This window comes from Typopeltis vanoorti, chromosome 4, assembly GCF_054136105.1.
Source record: "Typopeltis vanoorti isolate ZY-2024b chromosome 4, IOZ_Tvanoo_1.0, whole genome shotgun sequence".
Taxonomy (NCBI): Eukaryota; Metazoa; Arthropoda; class Arachnida; order Uropygi; family Thelyphonidae; genus Typopeltis; species Typopeltis vanoorti.
In genome coordinates this window covers 18,040,979-18,066,648 of record NC_143552.1, presented here as the reverse complement: position 1 = coordinate 18,066,648, position 25,670 = coordinate 18,040,979, and the positions used below count along the sequence as shown (strand labels likewise).

General features: G+C 34.4%; 1 protein-coding gene across 1 annotated transcript in view; it reads left to right on the top strand.

Moving 5' to 3' along the window:
• The window catches only part of LOC150107134 (protein Skeletor, isoforms B/C-like), a 248,695-nt gene that overhangs the window by 57,718 nt on the left and 165,307 nt on the right, over positions 1-25,670 (top strand). The window contains exons 4-5 of the mRNA XM_090391017.1: positions 3,103-3,211; positions 20,590-20,755. Of these exons, the coding sequence (XP_090247143.1) occupies positions 3,103-3,211; positions 20,590-20,755 (275 nt within the window). The remainder of the gene's footprint in view (positions 1-3,102; positions 3,212-20,589; positions 20,756-25,670) is intronic.

Sequence of the window (25,670 nt, the reverse complement as noted above, 5' to 3'; positions counted from 1 at the left end):
CAAGTGTGGTCTGATCAGAGACTTATACAACGGAATGATAACCCTCTTATCTCTGCAGGTCAGTGTCCTTCTCATAATAGCAGCAATCCTCTGTGTTACCTTCACCACCTTTGCAATATGTCCCCTAAACTTCAGGTTTCTATCAATCATCAACCCCCAGATCTCTTGTCTCCCCTACTTCCTCCAGTATAACTCCTCCCATAGAGTATGCAGCATCCCATCGATGTTTCCCAAACCTCGAGACCTTACATTTTGCTGCATTAAACTGACACCCCCCATTCATTTGCCCATCTATCTAGCTTATTTAATTCCTCTTGCAGGGCTACCACATCTGCACTATTACTAATAATCCTTCCCATCTTCGCATCATCTGCAAACAACTGAATATCCCCCTGCAATCCACTGGCTATGTCATTGATATAAAGGTTAAACAATATAGGTCCTAGTACTGAGCCCTGTGGGACCCCACTTGTAACCCTCTGCCTCCTGGAAACTGCTCCACCATACACAACTCTGATACCTATCAGACAGCCAATCCTGAATCCAGTTGACCAATCTGACATCCAGACCCATGTGCTGCAACTTAAATATCAGCTTATCATGTGGCACCCTGTCAAATGCCTTCGCCAAGTCTAAGAAAATTGCAGTATATGCCTTTCCCTCATCTAATGTGCTTGTAACTTTATTATAAAAGGCTAGCATATTGCTAAAACAAGAGCGTCCTTTCACAAATCCATGTTGATTCTCACAGATAACATTACCCTCATCTGCCCAATGCTGTATACGGTCCCTCACTACTTTCTCCAAGATCTTAACAACTACTGATGACACACAGACTGGCCTATAATTAGACCCTTCCAGTCTGTCACCACCCTTATGCAATGGCACTATCTTACCTTCCTTCCATTCCATGGGCACCTTTGCCAAAGCCAGACTTTCATTGAAAAGCCACGTTAAAGGCACTGTCAATTCCCTAGCACATTCTCTCAAAACTCATGGTGAAATACCATCCAGTCCCACAGCTTTACTGACATCCAGAGTACTCAGTATCTGAAACACACTCTCCTCCTGTACCTCCAGACCTCGAACCAGTTCTATCCCTCTGGCATTAAAACTGACTCCTCTAGGATGAAATAGTCCAATAAAGTGTTCATTGAACAATTCCACTATGTCCTCTGCATCAGTCACTCTATTCCCATTTTTATCCCACAATATCATTCTTCCACAGTCATTTCTCCTCCTACTGGCCACATAGCTAAAAAATTCTATATTCTATGAATATTATAGAAACACTTCTCTTTGGCTGATTTGATGAAATTGAGTATGTTATCAAATATCTCAGCAGACTTCAGTTATTCTTTAAATAACTTGAATCAGTTTAAAGTCTGTTTTATAAAGAATTGCTTATAAATACATGATAAACTCACTGACTGGTTCAGATTTTGATACAGATTAGCGTTTGAAGCTATTAAAAATTTGTTGAACCATTTTAGCTTTGGTATACAGTAGGATAAACTGGATTTAGAGGAAATCTTGTTTTGATCTATATTTTTCTTAAGCATATGCAAACAAAGTTAGCAGGCATTCTCATCATTATGGCTACTTATATGTGAAAGCAGTTGGCTTGAAGTTAATTTAATAAAGCTCTAATGTGATTTCTGATCTCAATGAACAGCTTTAGTATCACCATGGTCTAGTACCATACCCCTGATAAGGCCCTTAGTAAAGGTCAGAACTCCTTTGGGAAAGTAATTTTTACTAGCAAAAGAAGTATAATAAAATTAGTTTAATCCTTTATCCAAGTGTGAGCAAACAAAGTTTGCGCCTGAAGTATCTTCAGGACTAGGTTAAGGTGATACAACACCGGGGCAACTCGTTGCAAAGGTGGAGAAAGCTACCAACACTCCTATCTCAGTATCTCCTATAATGCAAAACACATCTCCTTGCGGATATGTCTAATGTTATGCATTAAGGGAAGGGCCACTACCCAGACTAGTTTCGACCTTTATTGAGGTCTCTTCAGTGGGAGCCAGGCCCTAGTGGAGATACCAGGCAGAAGCATTAGCAGGTCATCTCTACCTATAGGAGTTGCCAAATGGTGTGCCACCCTTTTTTAATAAATTACTCTGGATTTAGAGAACGATGTTGAAAGTTTATTTTTCACTTGGTTAGAGTATAATAAAATTAGTTTAATCCTTTATCCAAGTGTGAGCAAACAAAGTTTGCGCCTGAAGTATCTTCAGGACTAGGTTAAGGTGATACAACACCGGGGATATTAGTCCTGAAGATACTTCAGGCGCAAACTTTGTTTGCTCACACTTGGATAAAGGATTAAACTAATTTTATTATACTCTAACCAAGTGAAAAATAAACTTTCAACATCGTTCTCTAAATCCAGAGTAATTTATTAAAAAAGGGTGGCACACCATTTGGCAACTCCTATAGGTAGAGATGACCTGCTAATGCTTCTGCCTGGTATCTCCACTAGGGCCTGGCTCCCACTGAAGAGACCTCAATAAAGGTCGAAGCTAGTCTGGGTAGTGGCCCTTCCCTTAATGCATAACATTAGACATATCCGCAAGGAGATGTGTTTTGCATTATAGGAGATACTGAGATAGGAGTGTTGGTAGCTTTCTCCACCTTTGCAACGAGTTGCCCCGGTGTTGTATCACCTTAACCTAGTCCTGAAGATACTTCAGGCGCAAACTTTGTTTGCTCACACTTGGATAAAGGATTAAACTAATTTTATTATACTCTAACCAAGTGAAAAATAAACTTTTAGCAAAAGAAGTGTTCTCTGCATTATGGAAACTTGATATGAAGTTAAATACTAAGATAACAAGTTATATAATAGTTAGATACTAAGCTGTTTGCCCTATATGCAAGTAGCTTGGTATCTTAGTCATGAAGATACTTCATGGATAAACTTTTGTTTGCTTATGCTTGGTAAGAATATGTTTTGAAAGCAAAAATAATTTCTTGTTAAAAATACCTGCAAAATAGTGTTCACAGTTTTATTATCCATTACTTTAGTTACCACTATTGACATTATTATGAATTTCATTATACTTTGGTGTATTTATCTTTAGTATATATTTATAGAACCAATAAACTGCAAAGGTATGTTAATAAGGATTTAACAATTCACCTTCCGGATGGTAAGAAAATTACAAGTATAAGGTGGTTGGCCGTATGGGATCTACGTGAACATGTAAGTTATACCAAATAAATTGAAATTAATCTTTTTTTTTAATTAATTTTTTCTAAGTATGTCATAGGCATTATTTATGGGGGGGAGGTTTCTTTAGGAACAACTGAGAATATAATATGTAATAACTATTGCATCTTTTTTTTTTCATCTCGTTCTTTCTATGTTAGGCCAAGTAATTTAGCTTCACAGAAACATAATTAATGCTATATTATGGTAGTTAATCCTGTTTGCATGGTCTTTGCTATATCTGTTAATTATATGCATTCTCTGACATGTTTATTCATCTTCATCAATTCCAGATATGTATCCTCAATGTGTGTACAGGGCACTATGCTAGTTCTACTTAATTAAGTTAACATTATTACTGGCTTCCTGCCAACACGTTTCTTCCCAATTAATCTTTTATTATGTTTCTATATTCTCAAATCGGATATTTCTCTTTTTAAATGCAACAGTGTACTTATGGGCCTTTTTCCTGCTTGGCATCAAATTCCTGTTTGCCTGTTTTGTTAATTTTTCTCTGCTGTCCTATTATAATATCTATATTACCTAGATTAGTTCTGCTGACCCATTCTTGAATGCTAGGAATCCAGTTTTCCTTTGTATTGTCTTCATTTTAGCATAGTTCTACGATTTATACCACCTGTTCACTCCTTTTTTTTTTTTTTTTAATTTTTCTCAAAACTCCCACCTGTTGTTTCTAATCTCTGATCAGCAGCTTTATATTTAACATAACTCTCACATCCATAGGTTAAAAACTGGTTTAAAAATTGCTAGTGTAGTAAGACTATTACACTTTTTTTATATAATGTTCGTCAAGTAACTTTATTTTATCGTCCCACATGTTTCGCCAATTTTTTTCTATCAGCATCATCAGGGAATAAAAATTAGTAAACTATATGAAGGTAACAGACTAGGTTATAACTGATGGTTCTAATTCATACAAAAAATTAGTATTGAACGAGGCAATGCGCGTCTCGGGAACATGATTTATTCGTTATGGCTCATGATGTAATTGTCATGAAAGTTCATTTCTTTGATGTTTAATGATCTGATTAAAGCTTTCCAAATTTCTGGTAAGGTTAGACCTTGATTCTTGTTTAGGTTTTCAGTTTCACGGACGACTGTAGCTGCTTCCTTGAAGGTCCTTGAATGGTAGTTATCTTCTATGTAGGGCATAGAGGCTCTTATCCCACTCTCTGTGATGGTTAGTAGAGGCAAAGTGGTAAGAAAGGCCTGAAATGTGTTGTCTGTTGTTTCTGACATATCGTATGTGTTCTTTCTTTCTCGTTTCAAAGCTTCTAGAGGTCTGACCTACATAACTAATACCACATGAGCAAGGTATATTATATACTCCAGAGTACTTGTAGAATGGATGAGGATCTTTCGGTGATCTTAAAAATTTCCGAATAGTGTTGATTGGCTTGATTGCTACTCTGATATTATGTGGTTTTAGAAGGTTAGCTAATTTTTTGGAAATGCTGCTGACAAATGGAATAGTAATAGTACTGATGTACTGGACGTCATCACGTTGTCTATGTGGTATATCAGTCAAGAGAATCTTGTTGTAGAGTCTTTTTGGATAACCATTTAAAAATAGTTCTCTGGATATTGTAGTTAATTCCATTTGTAGGTCATCCTTATCTGTTGTGTACTGTATAGCTCGTTTCTTGAGCATATGGATAATGCTAAGTTTCTGAGCTATATGATGAGACGAGTTGAAATGGAGGTAACGTCCAGTATTTGTAGGTTTTCTATAAACAGATAGGTTGATACTATTATTGGTTTGTTTCTTTATTAGGATGTCAAGGAATGGCAGTTTCCATCTTTTTCGATTTCTAATGTGAATTTGATGGTATGGTGGAAACTATTGATTTGGTTAAGGTAATCCATTAGTTCTTCTTTCGTATGATCCCAAATGAGAAAGATATCTTCCACATATCTGTGCCAAATTTTCGGTTTTGGAATGATCTGGGATAAGATTTTTTCTTCTAGATCTTCCATGAATAAATCAGCACAAGGAGGGGAGAGGGGGCTACCCATGGCTAATCTGGTGAGTTGTTTGTAGACAGTTTTTTGTCAAATTAAATAGTTAGAAGTTAAACAGTGATTGAACAAAGTAGTGATGTTTCTTGGGAACAAGTTGTCTAAGATGTTGATGACTTCAACCACTGGAATGTTTGTAAACAGAGATGTAATGTCTAGGCTTGCTAGTATATCCTCTTCATAGATAGGGATGTTTTTTATTTTATCTATAAAATGTTGTGAGTTTTTAATATAAGTATCCGAGACGTGAATGTCAAAAAAAAAATCAGCTAACGCCTTTTTATTCCCGTATATACGGGAGTAGGCGAGGCCATTTAGCCCTATCTAACTTTTGGAGACTGAGTGGGCAGTTCAATCTCCACTGGTACCCAATCAGAGACAGATGGCCCAAGGCTATCACTAATTAAGCGGTACGCAGTGAAGAGAGACGGCTCAAATGTGCCGCCATCTCGTGGTCTCTAACCCTAACACAATATATTTTAATGTCTGAAATAATGTGGGTTCTACGGTCGATTTTCTTGAGTTTACAGGACGAAAAACCCGAGTTTCCGGGAACAAAAACCTGCTTGCCCGTGCCAGAGATCGACTAATTCGGGAACCGGTCGAAAAAAGGCTTAGAAAAATTTCCTCTAGTCGCCGACTAGACTCGAAACCAAGACTTCCTTCGTGCGGCCTAGCGCGATGGTGTGCAAACGCCACATCCACTGAGCTACACAGGCTCTTTTACGACGTGAATGTGTTGTTGTAAAATCTTAGCAAGGTACTTGGACAGTTGGTAAGTGGGAGAATAGATTCCGTCAACTATTGGACGTAATGGTATACCTTCTTTATGAATTTTAGGAACACCATACAGTCTAGGAGTTAGTGGGTGCATTGATTTTAACTTTCTTATTACTTCTATAGGCCAGCTAGTCATTCCACATAATAGTTCGTTGGTGTCATTATGGTTTTTTTATGGTCGGATCTCTGCTGAGAACTTCATAGACAGACCTGTCAGATAATAGATTTTTAATTATTTCTTCATAATCTTTAGTATTTAATATAACTGTATTATTACCTTTGTCAGCTTTGAGTATAATGATGTCTTTATTATTTCTTAATTTGAGAAGTGCTTCTTTCCATTTGGTTAGAGTTGGAGTTAGGAGATCTTGTTGGAGCTGAAAGGATTATGCTGCTTTTTAATCATTAGTCATTAGCTATTGGAATGCCAGTTGGTTTTAAGGCAAAATTGAATCCTTTTTTGAGGATAGAGATCTCAGGTTTAGTTAAAACGTGTTTAGATAGGTTAATTATCACTTGGTTATCTGGTAGACACGGTTTATAGTTGATATGATTATCATACAGCATATTGAATTTATCAATTTGTGTCTTTTTGCTGTGGTTAAATGTTTTGGTAAAACTTTTGCTAATCATATTGTCTAATAGTTGCCATGTCTCTGCGTCAAGGTTATTAGAGATATCTGTGAATAGGTTATAGCACTGTGAGTCTATTTTGCTAAGCATAAATCTCGTATGGCAAATTCTTTCTTTGAGAAGTGCACACGAAGTTAGTTGGTAAATCATGTTAGCTTTTTTAGTTTTATAATATTGTTTTAAACGAAGAAATTTTGGGATCACGCTATTGTCTCTACATCTTTATAAAAAAAGTCGATGATTTAAATACCTAGCTTTTTTGCATTTTAAATCTTTGAGATTGCATACCTTTTGTTTGGTGATCTCGTTGATTCTGCTCATTGTGTGGAATTTTTTCTTGATTATTATGAAGTCTATTACACTTTTTTTATATAATGTTCGTCAAGTAGCTTTATTTTATCGTCCTACATGTTTTGTCAATTTTTTTCTATCGGCATCTTCAGGGAATACAAACTAGTAAGCTATATGAAGGTAACAGACTAGGTTATAACTGATGGTTCTAATTCATACAAAAAATTAGTATTGAACGAGGCAATGCGCGTGTCTCGGAAACATGATTTATTCGTTATGGCTCATGATGTAATTGTCATGAAAGTTCATTTCTTTGATGTTTAATGATCTGATTAAAGCTTTCCAAATTTCTGGTAAGGTTAGACCTTGATTCTTGTTTAGGTTTTCAGTTTTACGGCAACTGTAGCTGCTTCCTTGAAAGTTCTTGAATGGTAGTTATCTTCTATATAAGGCATAAGACTCTTATCCCACTCAATGTGATGGTTAGTAAAGGTAAAGTGGCAAGAAAGGCCTGAAATGTCTTGTCTGTTGTTTCTGACATATCCTATTTGTTCTTTCTTTCTCGTTTCAAAGCTTCTAGAGGTCTGACCTACATAACTAATACCACATGAGCAAGGTATATTATATACTCCAGAGTACTTGTAGAATGGATGAGAATCTTTCGGTCATCTTAAAAATTTCTGAATAGTGTTGATTGGCTTGAATGCTACTCTGATATTATGTGGTTTTAGAAGGTTAGCTAATTTTTTGGAAATGCTGCTGACAAATGGAATAGTACTGATCTCAGTAGAGATCCGACCATAAAAAAAACCATAATGACACTAATGAACTATTATGTGGAATGATTAACTGGCCTATAGAAGTAATAAGAAAGTTAAAATCAATGCACCCACTAACTCCTAGACTGTATGGCGTTCCTAAAATTCATAAAGAAGATATACCATTACGTCCAATAGTTGACGGAATCTATTCTCCCACTTACCAACTGTCCAAGTACCTTTGCTAAGATTTTACAACAACACATTCACGTCTCGGATACTTATATTAAAAACTCACAACATTTTATAGATAAAATAAAAAACATCCCTATCTATGAAGAGGATATACTAGCAAGCCTAGACATTACATCTCTGTTTACAAACATTCCAGTGGTTGAAGTCATCAACATCTTAGACAGCTTGTTCCCTAGAAACATCACTAATTTGTTCAATCACTGTTTAACTTCTAACTATTTTATTTGACAAAAAACTGTCTACAAACAACTCACCGGATTAGCCATGGGTAGCCCCCTCTCCCCTCCTTGTGCTGACTTATTCATGGAAGATCTAGAAGAAAAAATCTTATCCCAGATCATTCCAAAACCGAAAATTTGGCACAGATATGTGGAAGATATCTTTCTCATTTGGGATCATACGAAAGAAGAACTAATGGATTACCTTAACCAAATCAATAGTTTCCACCATACCATCAAATTCACATTAGAAATCGAAAAAGATGGAAACTGCCATTCCTTGACATCCTAATAAAGAAACAAACCAATAATAGTATCAACCTATCTGTTTATAGAAAACCTACAAATACTGGACGTTACCTCCATTTCAACTCGTCTCATCATATAGCTCAGAAACTTAGCATTATCCATATGCTCAAGAAACGAGCTATACAGTACACAACAGATAAGGATGACCTACAAATGGAATTAACTACAATATCCAGAGAACTATTTTTAAATGGTTATCCAAAAAGACTCTACAACAAGATTCTCTTGACTGATATACCACATAGACAACGTGATGACGTCCAATACATCAGTACTATTACTATTCCATTTGTCAGCAGCATTTCCAAAAAATTAGCTAACCTTCTAAAACCACATAATATCAGAGTAGCAATCAAGCCAATCAACACTATTCGGAAATTTTTAAGATCACCGAAAGATCCTCATCCATTCTACAAGTACTCTGGAGTATATAATATACCTTGCTCATGTGGTATTAGTTATGTAGGTCAGACCTCTAGAAGCTTTGAAACGAGAAAGAAAGAACACATACGATATGTCAGAAACAACAGACAACACATTTCAGGCCTTTCTTACCACTTTGCCTCTACTAACCATCACAGAGAGTGGGATAAGAGCCTCTATGCCCTACATAGAAGATAACTACCATTCAAGGACGTTCAAGGAAGCAGCTACAGTCGTCCGTAAAACTGAAAACCTAAACAAGAATCAAGGTCTAACCTTACCAGAAATTTGGAAAGCTTTAATCAGATCATTAAACATCAAAGAAATGAACTTTCATGACAATTACATCATGAGCCATAACGAATAAATCATGTTCCCGAGACGCGCATTGCCTCGTTCAATACTAATTTTTTGTATGAATTAGAACCATCAGTTATAACCTAGTCTGTTACCTTCATATAGTTTACTAATTTTTATTCCCTGATGATGCTGATAGAAAAAAATTGGCGAAACATGTAGGACGATAAAATAAAGCTACTTGACGAACATTATATAAAAAAAGTGTAATAGTCTTATACATAATAGTCAAGAAAAAATTCCACACAATTGCTAGTGTAGTGTTTTCGCTAATTTCCATATAAATTTATATTACTGGCTCCCTATCTAAATCCCTAAATGTAGAATGCTGATGAAGTTTCATCAGCATTCTACATTTTTATTAGGTTAATGGGATTTTGAGTATATTTGCGAACCGATATATTCAACATAACTTAGCCAGTTTTGTTGTAAAAAGTGCTGCATTTGCAGAAATATTAGTGGCATAATAATAAAATAGCAAAATTCATAATGCTTCAGAATAATTTGATAATTTTGATAATACTAAAACAAAATGAGACACATCTGTAGAAATTATTATTATTATTAGAGTCCTTTTAATTATGAACATTATAAATATATATATTTAATAAATTGGTTGTATTTTTGTGTTTTTCATTAAATAAACTAGTTTCATTTTGTCACAGATGGTTTTCGCTTCTGAACTACCTGGTCTATTGTTCTTATCAGTATTACTAAATTCCAATTTCCTTCTCTGGAAATTTACTCTTAGTAAATGTTTGACTTGTATTGACTAACCATTGAGTGACTCAGCAGTTTAATCCAGAGATTAAATATGTGGTCAGTTTAATCCATAACATTCTTAAGAATATTTCACCCTGTGATTTCCCAGAATCCTGTTAAGAAAGAACAGATACCTGAGTATTGAACTTGCGATCATTTTGAAACACGTTCCTGAGACAACAGAGGTTTTTTGTGTGCTGATGCTATTTGTATTAATTAGTTGGGTAAGAGCAGTTTCTATATCACATAAACAGAGCATTTGATTTTCAAATTTATTATTATTTATAAATTAAATAATTTTTCAGTTCATTTTTTTGTGCATCAAGATTCTAGTTATTTTAGGATAAAATGTCGAGTGAAAAGTGGATGTCAGCAAGCATAGCAAGTTATTGTTACTATTCATTGTCTCTACGTTTTAACTAAAGCTGGAATTATTATACTTATTACTGCAGCTTAAAAGAATCAAGTCTGGAGTTATATATATATATATATATTATACTTTTTATGTGAATCCCATGTTTCCAGTAAGTAAGGTGGTCTCGCATTAAGTGACAAAATTTACCTTTCACCTAAAGTTGTGTGGTTGGAAAGTGGATACACTATCCATTCTGTCAACCAGAGAGGCATACTATGCATGTTACTGCAAACTGAAACGTTTTATATTTATATTTAGATTTATGTTGTAATTCCATAAATATAATGATTTTTGCTGCAATTTTTACCGCAAATTTAAAATTTTTATTTTTAGTGAGAATATCTGAACTTTAGAGTTTATGAAGTCCCTATTTTTACCTTGATTAGCAAGCTTAATTGGATTGCATTTAAATTCTTTTCTTTTTTTTTTAAAAAAAAACTTTTATCCTTAAACTAAATTATTACCATACCTTTTAATATTTTTTCTGTATTCAGAATTTTTGTAGCAACTATGATGCTTGTCAAAAAAATCAACATTCTCAAAATCAACACTGCAACTGAAATCTTTCGCAGAAAGATTTTGGATATGTTTGGATATAAACGTAGATATAAAGAAATTAAAGATGCATTACCTGTACTATCCATTTCTCCTAATTAAAAACCTATTTCTAAATTAGAAAGCTCATCATTGGCTGAACATTTTTGAGAAACCAGAAACAGCAATTTTAACAGTTGTGTGGGACAAACGTTTACTACAAATAGATGCTACTAGTAAATCTCTACAAGATCCTGATATGGATTTGTTTTTAGCTAATAATTTGTTACAGTCTTTAGTTGGTTTTATTTTAAATATAAGAAATAGTTTTGCTGCTGTAAATGAAGAAGCAAATTTATTATGAGATGAGACAAAATTTAAAGATGAAAAGCAAAGAGTTAGAAAACGAAAAAAATAAAAAAATGAGTGATGAAGTTTTACAGTCTAACAATGAGATTGTTACATGGGAAAGAAAATTTAGCTGTCAACGCTTTTAATGTCATTTGTAATAAGTTAATTTTGGAAATTAATGCAAGAACAAAAAGCTATTTCGCTAGATTAGATATGTTTTTTTTTTTTTTTTTTTTTTTTTTTTTTTTTTTTTTTCCCTTTAAGAAAGATATAGATCAAGACAAGTACAAGACTACTATTAATAAAATTTTACAAACTTATGGGACTGATGTTCATCCAGAAAAATTTACCGATGAAGTTAAGCAATTTTTAATAATGATGACGGAAGAAAATTCTTCAATTAAAAATATGTACAAATTTATAAACGATGGGTTAAGGTTTACTTTTCCGAATGCAGAAACAATTTTAAAAATATTTTTGACGATACCTATTTCAAATGCAAGTGCTGAATGCTCATTTTCAGCGTTGAAACGCTGAAAATGAGCAAAAAATTATTTAAGAAGCAACTTAAATTTCTGGGTTCTGTCTGATGACAGACAGAACCCAGAAAATACTTATGAACATATGGAAGGTCCATGCATTCTAAAATCAGAGGTAGAATGTGCATTGAACTCAGCTAAAAATGGTAAAGCCCTAGGACCAGATAGAATACCGACAGAAATAGTAAAGTTATTAGAAGGTGACAACATTAACATATTAGTAAAGCTATTTAATAAGATCTATGATACAGGCATAATCCCTCAAGACTGGTTACAGTCGACCTTCATCATGCTACCTAAAAAAGTAAATGCGAAAACTTGTAATGACTATAGAATGATCAGCCTAATGAGTCACATTCTCAAAATGTTTCTGAAAATAATTCAAAAAAGAATATACAGAAAATGTGAAGACACCATCAGTGATACCCAATTCGGCTTTAGAAATGGCTTGGGAACAAGAGAGGCCCTTTTCTGTTCTCATATCTTATTTCAAAAATGTATTGACCAAAACAAGGTAATATTCATTTTCTTCATCGACTTCGAGAAAGCATTTGACAAAGTCCAACATGCTAAAATGATTGTACTATTAAAAAGAATTGGATTAGATGGTAAAGACATCAGGATCATTGAAAACTTATATTGGAACCAAAAGGCATCTGTTCAAGTTGATGACATTATTACAGACTCCATTAACATCAAACGAGGAGTAAGGCAAGGATGTGTGCTGTCACCTCTTCTTTTTAACATCTACTCAGAAGCCATATTTCAAAAAGTCTTGGAAGGAAGAAAGGAAGGGATTAGTGTAAATGGTGAAATCATCAGTAACATCCGATATGCCGATGATACAGCTCTTCTGGCTGACAGTATTCAGGATCTTCAAAATCTTTTGGAGCTAATAAATGCAGAGAGTGAAAAAATGGGATTAAAAATAAATATCACCAAAACTAAATTCATGGTCATAAGTAAGAAACCAATTCTTAATTTAGCACTTTCTTTAAATAGGAAACAAATAGAAAGAGTGGCAAAGTTTAAATATCTCTGATGCTGGTTAAATGAAGATATTGCAATCCAGAAATGGAAATAAAAGTTAGAATTGAAATGGCAAGAAAAAATTTTCTCTTGATGAAATCAGCACTGTGTAACTGCAGTTTAAACTTAGAGCTTAGAGTTTGCATGGTTAAATGCTATGTAGGTCTGTACTGCTGTACGGTGCAGAAACTTGGACCTTGAAGACAACATCAATAAAAAGACTTGAAGCCTTTGAGATGTGGTTATACAGACAAATGTTAAAAATCCCATGGACAGCAAAAACGTCCAATCAGGAAGTACTGAAACAATTGGGAAAATCACGTGAACTTTTAGATACCATAAAAAGAAGGAAAACTGCATATCTTGGTCACCTACTTTGTAATGAAAAATATAAGATACTTCAATTGATTATAAAAGGGAAGATAAATGGAAGAAGAGGACAAGGAAGACGAAGAAAATCTTGGCTGGCAGATATCAGACAGTGGACTGGTATGAATTCTGAGAGACTGCTCAGAATAGCTGAGAATTGCTCAAAATTTGCCAAGGTGGTCGCCGACCTCCGATAGGAGATGGCACTCAAAGAAGAAGAAAGCCAGAAAAAAAAACTTTTAGTTATTGATTTTTTTAAATTTAAATTTTAACTGATTTATATTTATACGTTTTTTTAAAATGCAAATATATGTATACCAATGTGGTATTGTGTTATTAAAATTAGTTATTATGGAAATGTTGACTTTTATTTTCAATAAACTAAAAAAAAAGTGCTTACTTTTGAAGCCTCATAATGATGTTGCGCCTGGGCCTCCAAAAGTATAAATGCAGCCCTGGACACTGCCTGTTTGTAATGCTAGCGGTGAACGCTCATTTTCTGTACTTAAACGCGTTAAAAATATTTACACAATTCATTATTAAGTCAGATGCATTTGAGAAATTTGTCAATTATGTTCATAGAAAACGATATTGTTGAATTATTAGATTATAAATGTATGATAGATAAGTTATATAGTTATAAGGTATATATAATTGATAAATACTTCATTAAGTAAATGTATAAAAATTTATTTGTGAATTACTGAATAGTTTAAAGTCCATGTTTTTTATTATTAAGTTTATTTTTATTTATAAATATTTCAGTTATTGAAATATTTATAAATAAAAAAGTGGATTTTCAAAATGGATAAAAAGAAATCAGGTTTTCAATATTGCAAAGCAGAAAAGGAAGAAAGATTGAAAAAACAAGAAGGTGCATTTTTAAAATATCTTTGCCGAGAAGATCGTAATCGCATACAATAAGAAAATCTTCAAGATTATTCGTTGAATAATTCATCTATAGTTTCGATTAATGAATTGGAGAATTCCACAGATCATATGAATATTGTTGATTCTGAAGCTGGTTGTTCTACAGATCCAGTCATAAAAGGATTTGATTTTACATATTTAAATTATAATGATCCAGCAACTTGGTGTCCTGTGAAATTTTCCAATATCAATCAATTACGTCGACTGTTAGTTGAACATGGACCCAAACAGATTCATAATTTTGATTTTCCGAAAGATAACAATAATAGAAAATTTTCAATGACTCATTATACTCGAAGACTATTTAACAGCGAGACAATGCAGCGTCTGTTGTTATTGTACTCAAAATCCATGGATTATGCATTTTGCTTCTGCTGTTTATTATTTGATCAATGGCAGATTAACCTTGCTGATTCTGGATTGAGGGACGAAAAATGCTTCTATTTTAGCGCATGAAAAAAGTCAAAGACACATTGAAAATTACCATAAGTGGAAAGAATTAGAAATTCGAATAAAAGAAAAGAAAACCATTGATGAAGAGAACTTGGTACTTATTAGAAACGAGGAGAAACAGTGGGCGCAAGTATTAGAATGACTCTTTGCTTTAGTTCAGATGTTAGGTATTCAAAATTTATCATTTCGAGGAACAAATGAGACATTGTTTTCGCATGGAAATTTTTGAAATTTGTCGAATTTCTAGCCAAGTTTGATCCAATAATGAATGAACATCTTCGAAGAATAAAAGATAAAGATACATATGTGCATTATCTTGGAAAAGATATCCAAAATGAAATAACCAATGCGATAAAAAAAAAAAATTTTTTTAGAATCTGTTGTTGCCGCAAAATATCATTCCATAATTATTGACTGTACATCCGACATTGGTCACATGGAACAAATGAGCATAGTACTTTGATTCGTAGACACTAATAATAGCACGGTTTCTATAAAAGAACACTTTTTGGGATTGAACTAAAAAATACCACTGGAGACTTTTTATCAAATGAAATACTAGGAACTTTAGACAAATTTTCATTACCAATACAAGATTTACGAGGTCAAGGATACGATAACACCAGTAATATGAAAGGTGATGTAAAAGGTGTGCAGCGACGAATTTCAAATATTAACCCGTTCACATTCATTAAATTTAGTAGTGAATTGCACTGCTAATGCTTTAGATGCCACAGCATTTTTTGATGCGGTACATTGTCTATATATATTGATGGAAATACCTCAAAAGACGCATAAGTAATTTTACACTCAAACCAGTCTGTGATACACGATGGGAGAGTCGAATTGACTCATTAAAGCCCCTAAGATATAATTTCTCCGAGGTTTGCGAAGCACTGCAAGAAATTTCTCAAATGATAGTTTATGTGGATTAAGTGGAAATATCATGAAATTAGATGCAAGTAGTCTTCTTAAAACTTTAAGGAAGTTCAAATTTATCGCATCCTTAGTAATGTGGTATAATATACTTTTTGAAATAAACTTTACAAGTAAACAACTTCAGAATACAAGCCTTGATATAAATGGTGCCATAAATTGTATTAATGATACAAAGAATTTCTTAATGAAAATCCGAAATGAGGATGAATTTGAAAAGATGTTAACCCCTTAATGTATCAATTAAAAATCAGAAAGCGGTCGTTTTTCTGCCAATGTTTTGGGTGAGAGTGATTTGCTGGATCAAATTCATCATTATTTGAAAAATAATGATGAATTTGTGCAAATGCAAACGAAATAGCCGATACACGCCATTGAAAACTTTTCTCGGCTGAAAGGAAATAGGCACAAGATTGTCTAGCATCTATATTCGGTTGTATTTATATGTGAAACCAAAATTCAAATCAATTTTGGTGCAATAAACAAAAGACGTGTCACAGACGTCTTTGTATGTTAAGGGGTTAACAGATGTGGAAAAAATCGCTGAGGGCTTAGGTGTAACACCTAATTTTGAACAAGAAAGAGTTAGACTTAGAAAAAAAAAGAAACAATTTGTGTTTGAAGCAGAGGATGAATTCATAACAGATTTTAAACAAAAATTTAAGATAGATTTTTATTTTTTAATTATTGATACCGCAGTTGCATCTGTCAATGAAAAATTCCAGCACATGTCTACAATTAACGAAAAGTTTGGTTTTCTTTTAAATATATATGAATTTCAAAAAATTACTTCAGCGGAACTGCTTAAAAAATGTTTGATATTGGAAAATTATTTAACACATGATAATTCTAGAGATATTGACAGAACAGATTTACATAGTGAATTACAAATAATAGCAAGGTGAATTCCAGAAAATACTTCTCATTAGATGTTCTGTCATACATATGCAAAATTAATTTAGAAAACAGTGTTCCAAATGTGTTTATTGCTGTGAGAATTTTTTTGTCATTGCCAGTATCGGTAGCAAGTTCAGAAAGGAGTTTCTCGAAATTAAAACTTACACTTGCTCTACGATGGCTCAGGAACACTCATTGCTCTAGCAATAATATCTATAGAGCATGAAATTGCATCTACAATCAATATGGATGAATTAATTCAAAACTTTACCAAAGCAAAAGCCCGAAAGATTAATTTTTCATGATTTTTGTATTCAAGATTAATTTTTCATGATTTTTGTATTCAAGATTAATTTTCTTGCTATACAGATATTAAAAGTAATGATATATGTATACAAATGTATTGGTTTTGATTAATAAATTTTATATATAAACTTTTATATATAAATGTTCTTAATGATATTATTTTTATAAATATCCACATGTATAGGAGTACGCGTGCTTGTGAGTATGACAAAATACATATACAGCAATCTCTCGATTAGTGCATCTAATGCATTTTTTAAAACAGGTGCATTAATCGAAAACGCACTAATCTAATATAATAACCTATGGGAAAAAGTATAATTCATTTCTCAAATTTCTTTTTTGAACCTTAATTTTTTTATAAAAGAATGAAGGTATGTCTCAGGGCCTAGTTAAAGGAAAATCATGAAGCTGGAAGACAATAAAACATATTCAGAATATAAATTTTATTATTCTACTTCTTAACAAAGAATTGAGCTAAATTTTGTATGAAAAATATTATACGCTGCCATTTGTTGTAATCGGCTTGCAGGCAATTTTTATGATTGGCCATAAACAGCGGTATTCTCTTTCCCAATTGTTGAAAGATTTTGATGTATGAAAATTAACAATAATTCATGAATATTTCCATGTTTAAAAATATGCCACTTGGTCACTGACATTTGCTACACAGATGTCATTTCCTTCAGTTTTGAGAACAGAGAACGCCACCGATTGTTATAATCCACTTGCAGGATAATTTTTATGATTGGTCATAAACAGCGGTATTCCCTTTCCCAAATGTTGAAAGGTTTCGATGTGTAAAAATTAACGATACACAAATATTAGGCGTTCTGGGTCTGAGCTTTTCGACATATTCTCGAATATTATTCTCCTCAGAATATTTCCACTATAAAATATTTATTCATAAAAAAATGCCTCGAAAACCAAAATGGCAAATTCCAGGAACTTCTTGCAAAACACAGTTTGGGAAAACATGGTATACATAGTGTACATGGAAGTAGTGTAGTATGCCATTAAAAATAACTCTGTAAAATGTTTTAAATTGGTAACTAAATTATTTCATCCTGGGGAGATTTTTTTAAAATAGTTATCCATAAAAATATATAGATAGAAAAATTTTAAAATCTGTAACATTTATTTTTAAGATGTACAGGGTGTTCGGGATAAATTTGACATATTTATAATTAATTATATTTTTCCGTAAGTTACATGTATTAACACACACTTCTCTTCATTTAAAAGTTTGGACCCTTCTTCATTCATATACAAGATGTCAGAAAGGATGGATAGCTGGAACCCACCTGAATCATGGAAGAGAATAACTTGTATCATGATGATTCGTGCCCGCCATCAAAATAAGGATATTACGACTGCTGCCCAATGCTCCCTGAATACAGTAAAAACAATCAGGCATGAACTAGAGACTTGCAATGGTGACTACGAGGATGTAGCAAGAAGAAAGATCCCTAGCAGACGATCTGATTGCGTTCGTACAGCAGAATTCCTCGCAAATCTGCAGGAACAGGTGTTGAAGAACCCTGGCATTGGAATTCGGGCTTTGTTCGTGGAGTTGCTAACTGTAGTCAAGCCCTGGATAACAAGGGTAGCCAATGGTAGGCCGTATGTATGGCAGCAGGATTCGGCCCCTTGCCACACCTCTGGGAAAAGTCAAAAATGGTTGTCTGAAAATTTCTACGACTTCACCAGTCCAAATGTTTGGCCTCCAAACTCCCCAGACCTTAACCCCATGAATTATTTTGTATGGGGCGCAGTTGAAAAAGACACCAATCGCACTTCCAGTAATACAAAAGCCCAGTTAATGGATAAAATTAAAACAGTTTTTGCGGCCCTTCCCAGGGAGACTGTAGCATCAGCTTGTTCGAGGTTCCGAAGCAGAATTGAAGCTGTGATCGATGCTAATGGTGGTTATTTTGAGTAAATCTTGTTGATAGTATTGTAATTAACTCTGCCTGTAATGTTTTTTTGTCAATTCATTAAATTTAATAGATACAAAGAAGATTTTCTTTTTCCTTACGAAACTGTCAAATTTATCCCGAACACCCTGTATATAGGCACACTAATCGAATTTGGGTATCGAAAAAATGACGCACTAATTACTGCATAGAGACAATGTATAGGGGCGCCTAAATTTTCTTTGCCTAGGGGTGCCAGATACTTTCGCACCGTCCCTGTCAGGATCATATCTTCACTTTATGACAAATAGTGGAGAAATCATGGGAATATAACAAATATCTGTATTTAAGTTTTGTCGATTTGGAAAAGGCATATGACAAGGTGTCAAGAAAGAAGCTATTCAATATGCTACAGTTATATGGTGTCAATGGGACATTATATCAAGCAATACTTAGTCTTTATTTGAGTTGTAAGTCAGCAGTTAGAATTGAAGGAAGTACAGGAAGATGGTTTAATGTTAAATCTGGTGTGAGACAAGGATGATGAGACAACATTATCCCCTCTGTTGTTCATTATCTATATGGATCACATTATGAAGGAAAGTGGCATTAAACATGATATCAAAATTGAAGAGGTTAATGTCAGCTCTTTGCTTTATGCAGATGATGTTATACTTTTAAATAAATCCACTACAAGTTTGCAAGATTCCCTGACTAAATTGAATAACTGTTGTAATAGATATGGTATGAAGGTCAGCGATAAAAAGACAATGAAAAGAGGCAGAATCGTTGAAAATGTCAACTGTGTTGTGAACGGAGAACCTGTGAAACAAGCAAAACATTTCAGCTACTTAGGCATGAGTTTTAGTGAAGATGGTAAATTAAATATGGAAATAGACAACAGAATCAATAAAGCTAGTATGGTAGGAAGTCAACTGAATAAATTCATGGAATAAAAAGAAATTAGTCGGAACACTAAATTAGCTGTATACAAGATGGTGTTCAAACCAGTTTAACTTATGGATCTGAGAGCTGGGTCAGAAGTAAAACACTTGACCAAAGACTAGAGACCGCAGATATGAGAGTCATGAGTAAGATTAGAGGTGTGAACAGATGGCGTCAATGGCAATATCATATTAAAAACGAGGAAATTAGGAAAGAACTTGACATTGTCATCATCTAGGAATGCGTTAGCAGAGCTAATCTCAGGTGGTATGGCCACTTAAACAGAATGGGCGAGGAAAGATTAGCAAAACAAGTGTTCTCTGCCAGGCTGGCAGGAAAATGACTCAGAGGAAAACCAAGATATAGGTGGATTGATACGGTACAAAGTGCCTTAGAGAATAGAAATATAAGATCTGATAATGTTAGAGTCTTGACAAATAACAGACTGATTTGGAGGAAAATTGTAAATAGGAAGTTAATAATGATGTAAATTTTTCATGTAGTACTATCACATCCTGTACACCCCTTGAGGGTACATGGCAGGAATTTGATTATGATGATAATGACTAATATATTCTTGCGTATGTATAAACAACTTTCAAAGTATTGTTATGCCAGGAAAGGGCTACGAGTAAGAGTCATTCCAAGAGTAGAGATCTGGTCCTGATTATTAGTTGCACATCATCAAAGGTAAAGTGAGAAGAACTGTCTTTTTTTTTTTTCTTGAGAAAATGCCAAACTGAGTTTTTGAAGCATTGAAAGTGGCTAGGTTATTGTTGCCTGGTAGTTGAGGTTCTTAGTAAAAACCATTGCTACAGTCATATTACACAAGAAGCCCTTGTATTTATATTAGTAAAGTTAGTGGTATATTTTGCATTTTGTTTACTATGGTATTGAAATAATTAATTGAGGTGTTTTATGTTTAGGCTAATTTTGCAGATGTTTACATTCCTGAAGGATTTGAACCTCCTTCACCACAAAAAATATCTGAATTGTCTCGACATGGTCACGGAGTACAGTCTGATCCAGTAGTAATTTTAGATTCGAAGACACTTTTAATTCCTGCATTTTATTATGATGGTAATGGTACAGGTATGTAAATTGAATATTTTTAATTAGTATATAGAAAATCCTTTTGCAGTTTATAAAATACCTCAGAAATGGTTGAGAAGGATTGTGGAAGGAAAGCTTGGTGAAGAACAAGCTGAATTCAGGCCAAAAATAGGCTGCCAGGATTAGATTTTTACTTTATAACAAATAGTTGAAAATCATAGGACTATAAGAAAGATCTGTATTTAAGTTTAGTAGATCTGGAAAAGGCATATGACAAGGTGCCAAGAGAGAAGCTATTCAAAATGCCACAGTTGTATGGTATCAATGGGGCATTATATCAAGCAATACAGCAATTAGTATTGAAGGAAGTACAGGAAGATGGTTTAATATGAAATCTGGTGTCAGACAAGGATGTACATTATCCCCTCTGTTATTTATTATCTATATGGATCACATTACGAAGGAAAGTGGTATTAAACCTGATATCAAAATTGGAGATGTTAACTTCAGCTCTTTGCTTTATGTGGATGATGTTATACTTCTAAATAAATCCGCTACAAGTCTGCGAGATTCCCGAACTAAATTGAATAACTGTTGTAATAGAAATGGTATGAAAGTCAGTAATAACATGACAATGAAAATATGCAGAAACATCGAAAATTTCAACTGCATTATGAATGGAGAACCTATAGAACTAGTAAAACATTTCAGCTACTTAGGCACGATTTTTAGTGATGGTAAATTAAATATGTAAGTGAACAACAGAATCAACATAATTGATATGATAGGAAGTCAACTGAATAAATTTCTGTGGAATAATAAAGAAATTAGTCAAAACAGTAAATTAGCTGTATACAAGACAGTGTTCAAACCAGTTTTAACTTATGGATCTGAGAGCTGGGTTAGAAATAAAACACTTGACCAAAGACTAGAGACTGCAGATATGATAGTTCTGAGAAAGATTAGGGGATGAACAGATGACGTCAATGGCAATATCATATTAAAAATTAGGGTATTAGGAAAGAATTTGACATTGTTAGCATCCAGGAATATGTTAGTCGAGTTAATCTGAGGTGGTATGGTCACTTAAACAGAATGGGAGAAGAGAGATTAGCAAAACAAGTGTTCTCTGTTCGGTTGACAGGAAAAAGACCAAGATATAGGTGGATTGATACAATAAAAAGTGCCCTAGAAGATAGAAATATAAGATCTGATAATGTTGGAGTCTTGACAAGCAACAGACTGATTTGGAGGAAAGTTGTAGATAGGAAGTTAGTAATGACATAAGTTTTTCATGTAGTACTATCATATCCTGTACACTCCTTGAAGGTATGTCAGGAACTTGATGATGACGATGATAAAATACTTATTGTGAGATATTGTGCATAAGTATTTTTCACACACTTATAAAACAATCTTATATGTATATTACAAATTAGGAAATATACATAAAACCTACCATTGCATTTGCTGTGTGTATGTGTGTTACTTAAGAAAGCAAAATTGGTATTTGATTGTTGTGTTCACTGGCATGATTAATATCTCAAGGTGGTATTAAAATTGTCAGTATTCATTTATTGCTCACATAGTTAGGTTATTCACATCAATGGCATGGCAAAAAACATATTTTTGTTGGCATGTAATGGGATTGTTATTATTTTCCTATTTTAACAAAAGAATTACTTGAGAATTATTCCTCATTCTTAAATATTACACTGCCTAAAAATCATTTCATTCATTTAGATTTGCTTCATATAGAGGAAGGAACCAGCAGACATGATAAAGCTAGTAGATACTGCTTGCTTGTGAACATGCATGTCAAAAATTCCATCACATGGATGGCCTTATTTTCCATTTATATTTTCAGAGTGTAGAAAGAAAACAGTTAGTCAAAGATACCTCAGGTATAAGAATTCTGAGAAAAATTAGTGGAGTGACTAGAAAGAACTGGACATTTTTAGCATTCAAGAATACATGGATAAAGCTAATCTGAGAGGTTATTGGTTTATTGAGAAGTTATTAAACAGATTGATGGAATGAAAGGATAACAAAAGAGATGTTTGATATTAGAATAATGACTGTGAGGAAGACTAAGATTTAGATGAGTGATACAGTGCTAGAAATGTGTTAGAAAACTGAAAATTAAAATCTGACACTGTTGGTATCCCAACAAATACCAGATTAATCTGGTGGAATATTCTTCATAGCAAGTTAGTAATAAGATGAAACTAAATCATGTAGTATTCCAGCATATGTGCACTGGTGAACACATTGCTATGCATTAAGGGAAGGGCCACTACCCAGACTGGTTTCGACCTTTATTGAGGTCTCGTTAGTGAGAGCCAGACTCAGAAGTGGTGATACTAAGGCAGAAGCCATGGAGAGGTCATATTTAGCTATACGAGTTTCCAAAAGGTGTACCACCTTTTTACTCTGGATTTAGAGAAAGATATTGGAAGTTTTTTTTTTTTCTTTTCTTTCTTGAAGATACAGAATTAGGGAAACTAGAGCTATTGAGGGGGGGGGAGAGTGGATATACAGACATCAGGGAGGCAGTTGAGTGTAAAATGTGTATAATATGCCTGAGCTAATACGAAGGACAACAAATCAGAATGGGATAGTTAGTATAAGGCATCAAGATAGGGGTGGGACTAACAGGCTTTTGCACTTCATGCCAGGAGTATTAGGAACAAGAAGGAAGAATTTTTGGCTTTGGTTGGCTCTTCCTGGCCACAGGTTATTGGCATTAGTGAGACATGGCTGACAGAAGATGATATTGCTAGTAGGATGGAATGTGAAGGGTATAGTGTGTTCAGGAGGAACAGAGAGAAAAGAATGGGGGAAGAGGAGAGTTATTGAGGATAGCTGATGAGCTGCAGCCAAGGAAAATTGAAGTTGAACTGCAGGATAGTGAAGAGAGCACATTTGAGGCTATTTGGTATGAGATTGAGACTAGTGGAACAAAATATACAATTGGGTGCTGCTATAGACCAGGTGATGGAATAGATTGCGGAGATAGTACGCATAGACAAATAGGAGGAGAGGACACATGGGAGGAAGGAATTGGATTTTATGCAGTTATTAAGGGATAACTACCTGAGACAGCATGTAATGGAATATACTAGGGTTTCGAGAGTGCTTGACCTAGTAATTGCATCTGAGAATTTGACTGTAATGAATATGAACACGTTGCTACCAATTGGTGAGAGTGATCATAAGGTTTTGACCTGGGAGGTGGCTAAATGTGTGGAATTTTCAATTAAGAAAGGGTACATGTGGAATTACCGGGCTGGTAAGTATGACAAGCTTAGGAGATTGCTTGGTTCAGTGCCATGGCATGTAAAACTGCAAGAGCTGGCAGTTGATAGTGCATGGGAAGCAGTAAAGGAGGTAATGGCTGACTGTATACCTAGAGTCTGGATAGTAAATCAAGTTGGAGTTAAATGAATGAATAACACCATTAAGTTTGAGCTGCAAATAAAGAAACAACTGTGGAGGGAATTTAAGGAGAAAGGTGACCTGTAGGCCCATGAACAGTATAAAGCACAGGCCAGAAGGGTAATGAGTGTGGTAAGAAAAGCAAAAGCGGATTATGAAAGGAATTAGCCATGCAAGCTAAAGAGAATCCCAAACAGTTTTTTCGATATGCTGTAAATAAAAGAAAAATGTATACAGCAGAATGATTTTAAGGAATGCCGATGGTAGGGAAGTAATTGAATCAGTTGATATAGTGGAATTACTTAGTGAGCACTTTGCAAGAGTATATCATCCAGGTGGTGATATTGCAGGAATGAAGGAACCAATAACTTATACGGGAATTGAGGTGAATAGTATGTTACAAAACCTTAATGTGAATACATCTGTGGGATTGGATGGTATACCAGCTCGGGTCTTACGTGAAGCGGCTAAAGAATTGTCAGTGTCATTGACCATTTTGTTTAATTTGAGTCTCGGGTCTGGGTTAGTCCCGGGGGGGGGGAGTGAAAAGAGGGGAAAATAGTTCCACTGCATAAAGGAGGTTCCAAGACTGCTGTTGCAAATTACCGACCGATCAGCATATCAGGAGTCGTTGTCAAGGTTTTGGAGAAAGTAGTCAAGAGAAAAATACAGGAATGGATAGATAAAAATGTGATACGGTATGGGTGACAGCATGGTTTTGTGAAGGGTAGATCATACCTCACTAACTTGCTTACGTTTTATAACACGGTGACGACTGAACTGGATAAGGGTAATGGGTATACAGTGATACTGTTGGACCTTGCTAAGGGCTTGAATAGAATACCACATGGAATTCTAATCAGTAAATGTATGGGTAACAGCATGGTTTTCTGGTAGATCATACCTCACTAACTTGCTTACGTTTTATAACACGGTGACGACTGAACTGGATAAGAGTAATGGGTATACAGTGATACTGCTGGACCTTGCTAAGACCTTTAATAGGATACCACATGGAATTCTAATCAGTAAACTGCAGCATATGGAGATGGATATAGGTTTGTTGAAATGGATAAAAGGGTGGTTGATGGAGAGATATCAGAGAGTAGTTTATTCAGGGATAGGGTCCAAAAGATGACCTGTGACTAGTGGTGTGCCGCAGGGTTCTGTTCTTGGACCACTACTATTTAATTTGTTCATTAATGATATAGAAAAGGATCTGAGATGAAGTGGTCATTTGTTTGCTGATGATGCAAAGTTGGGTAGAGCAATAGTGAATGCACATGATGTCAAAATTTTGCAGGATGGTTTGGATAGATTGGAGGACTGGGCTAAGGAAAATGGATGTCAAGTTAATGTGGCAAAGTGTAAGGTTATGCATTTGGGGGTGAAAAGATTAGCAGCAGTATACCACATCGGTGGAACTGTACTCCAGGAGATTGACGAGGCCATGGATTTGGGGGTGTTGGTGGATAGGGAGTTGAAGTTTAGGAGGCGCATTGCAAAAGTGGCTAAA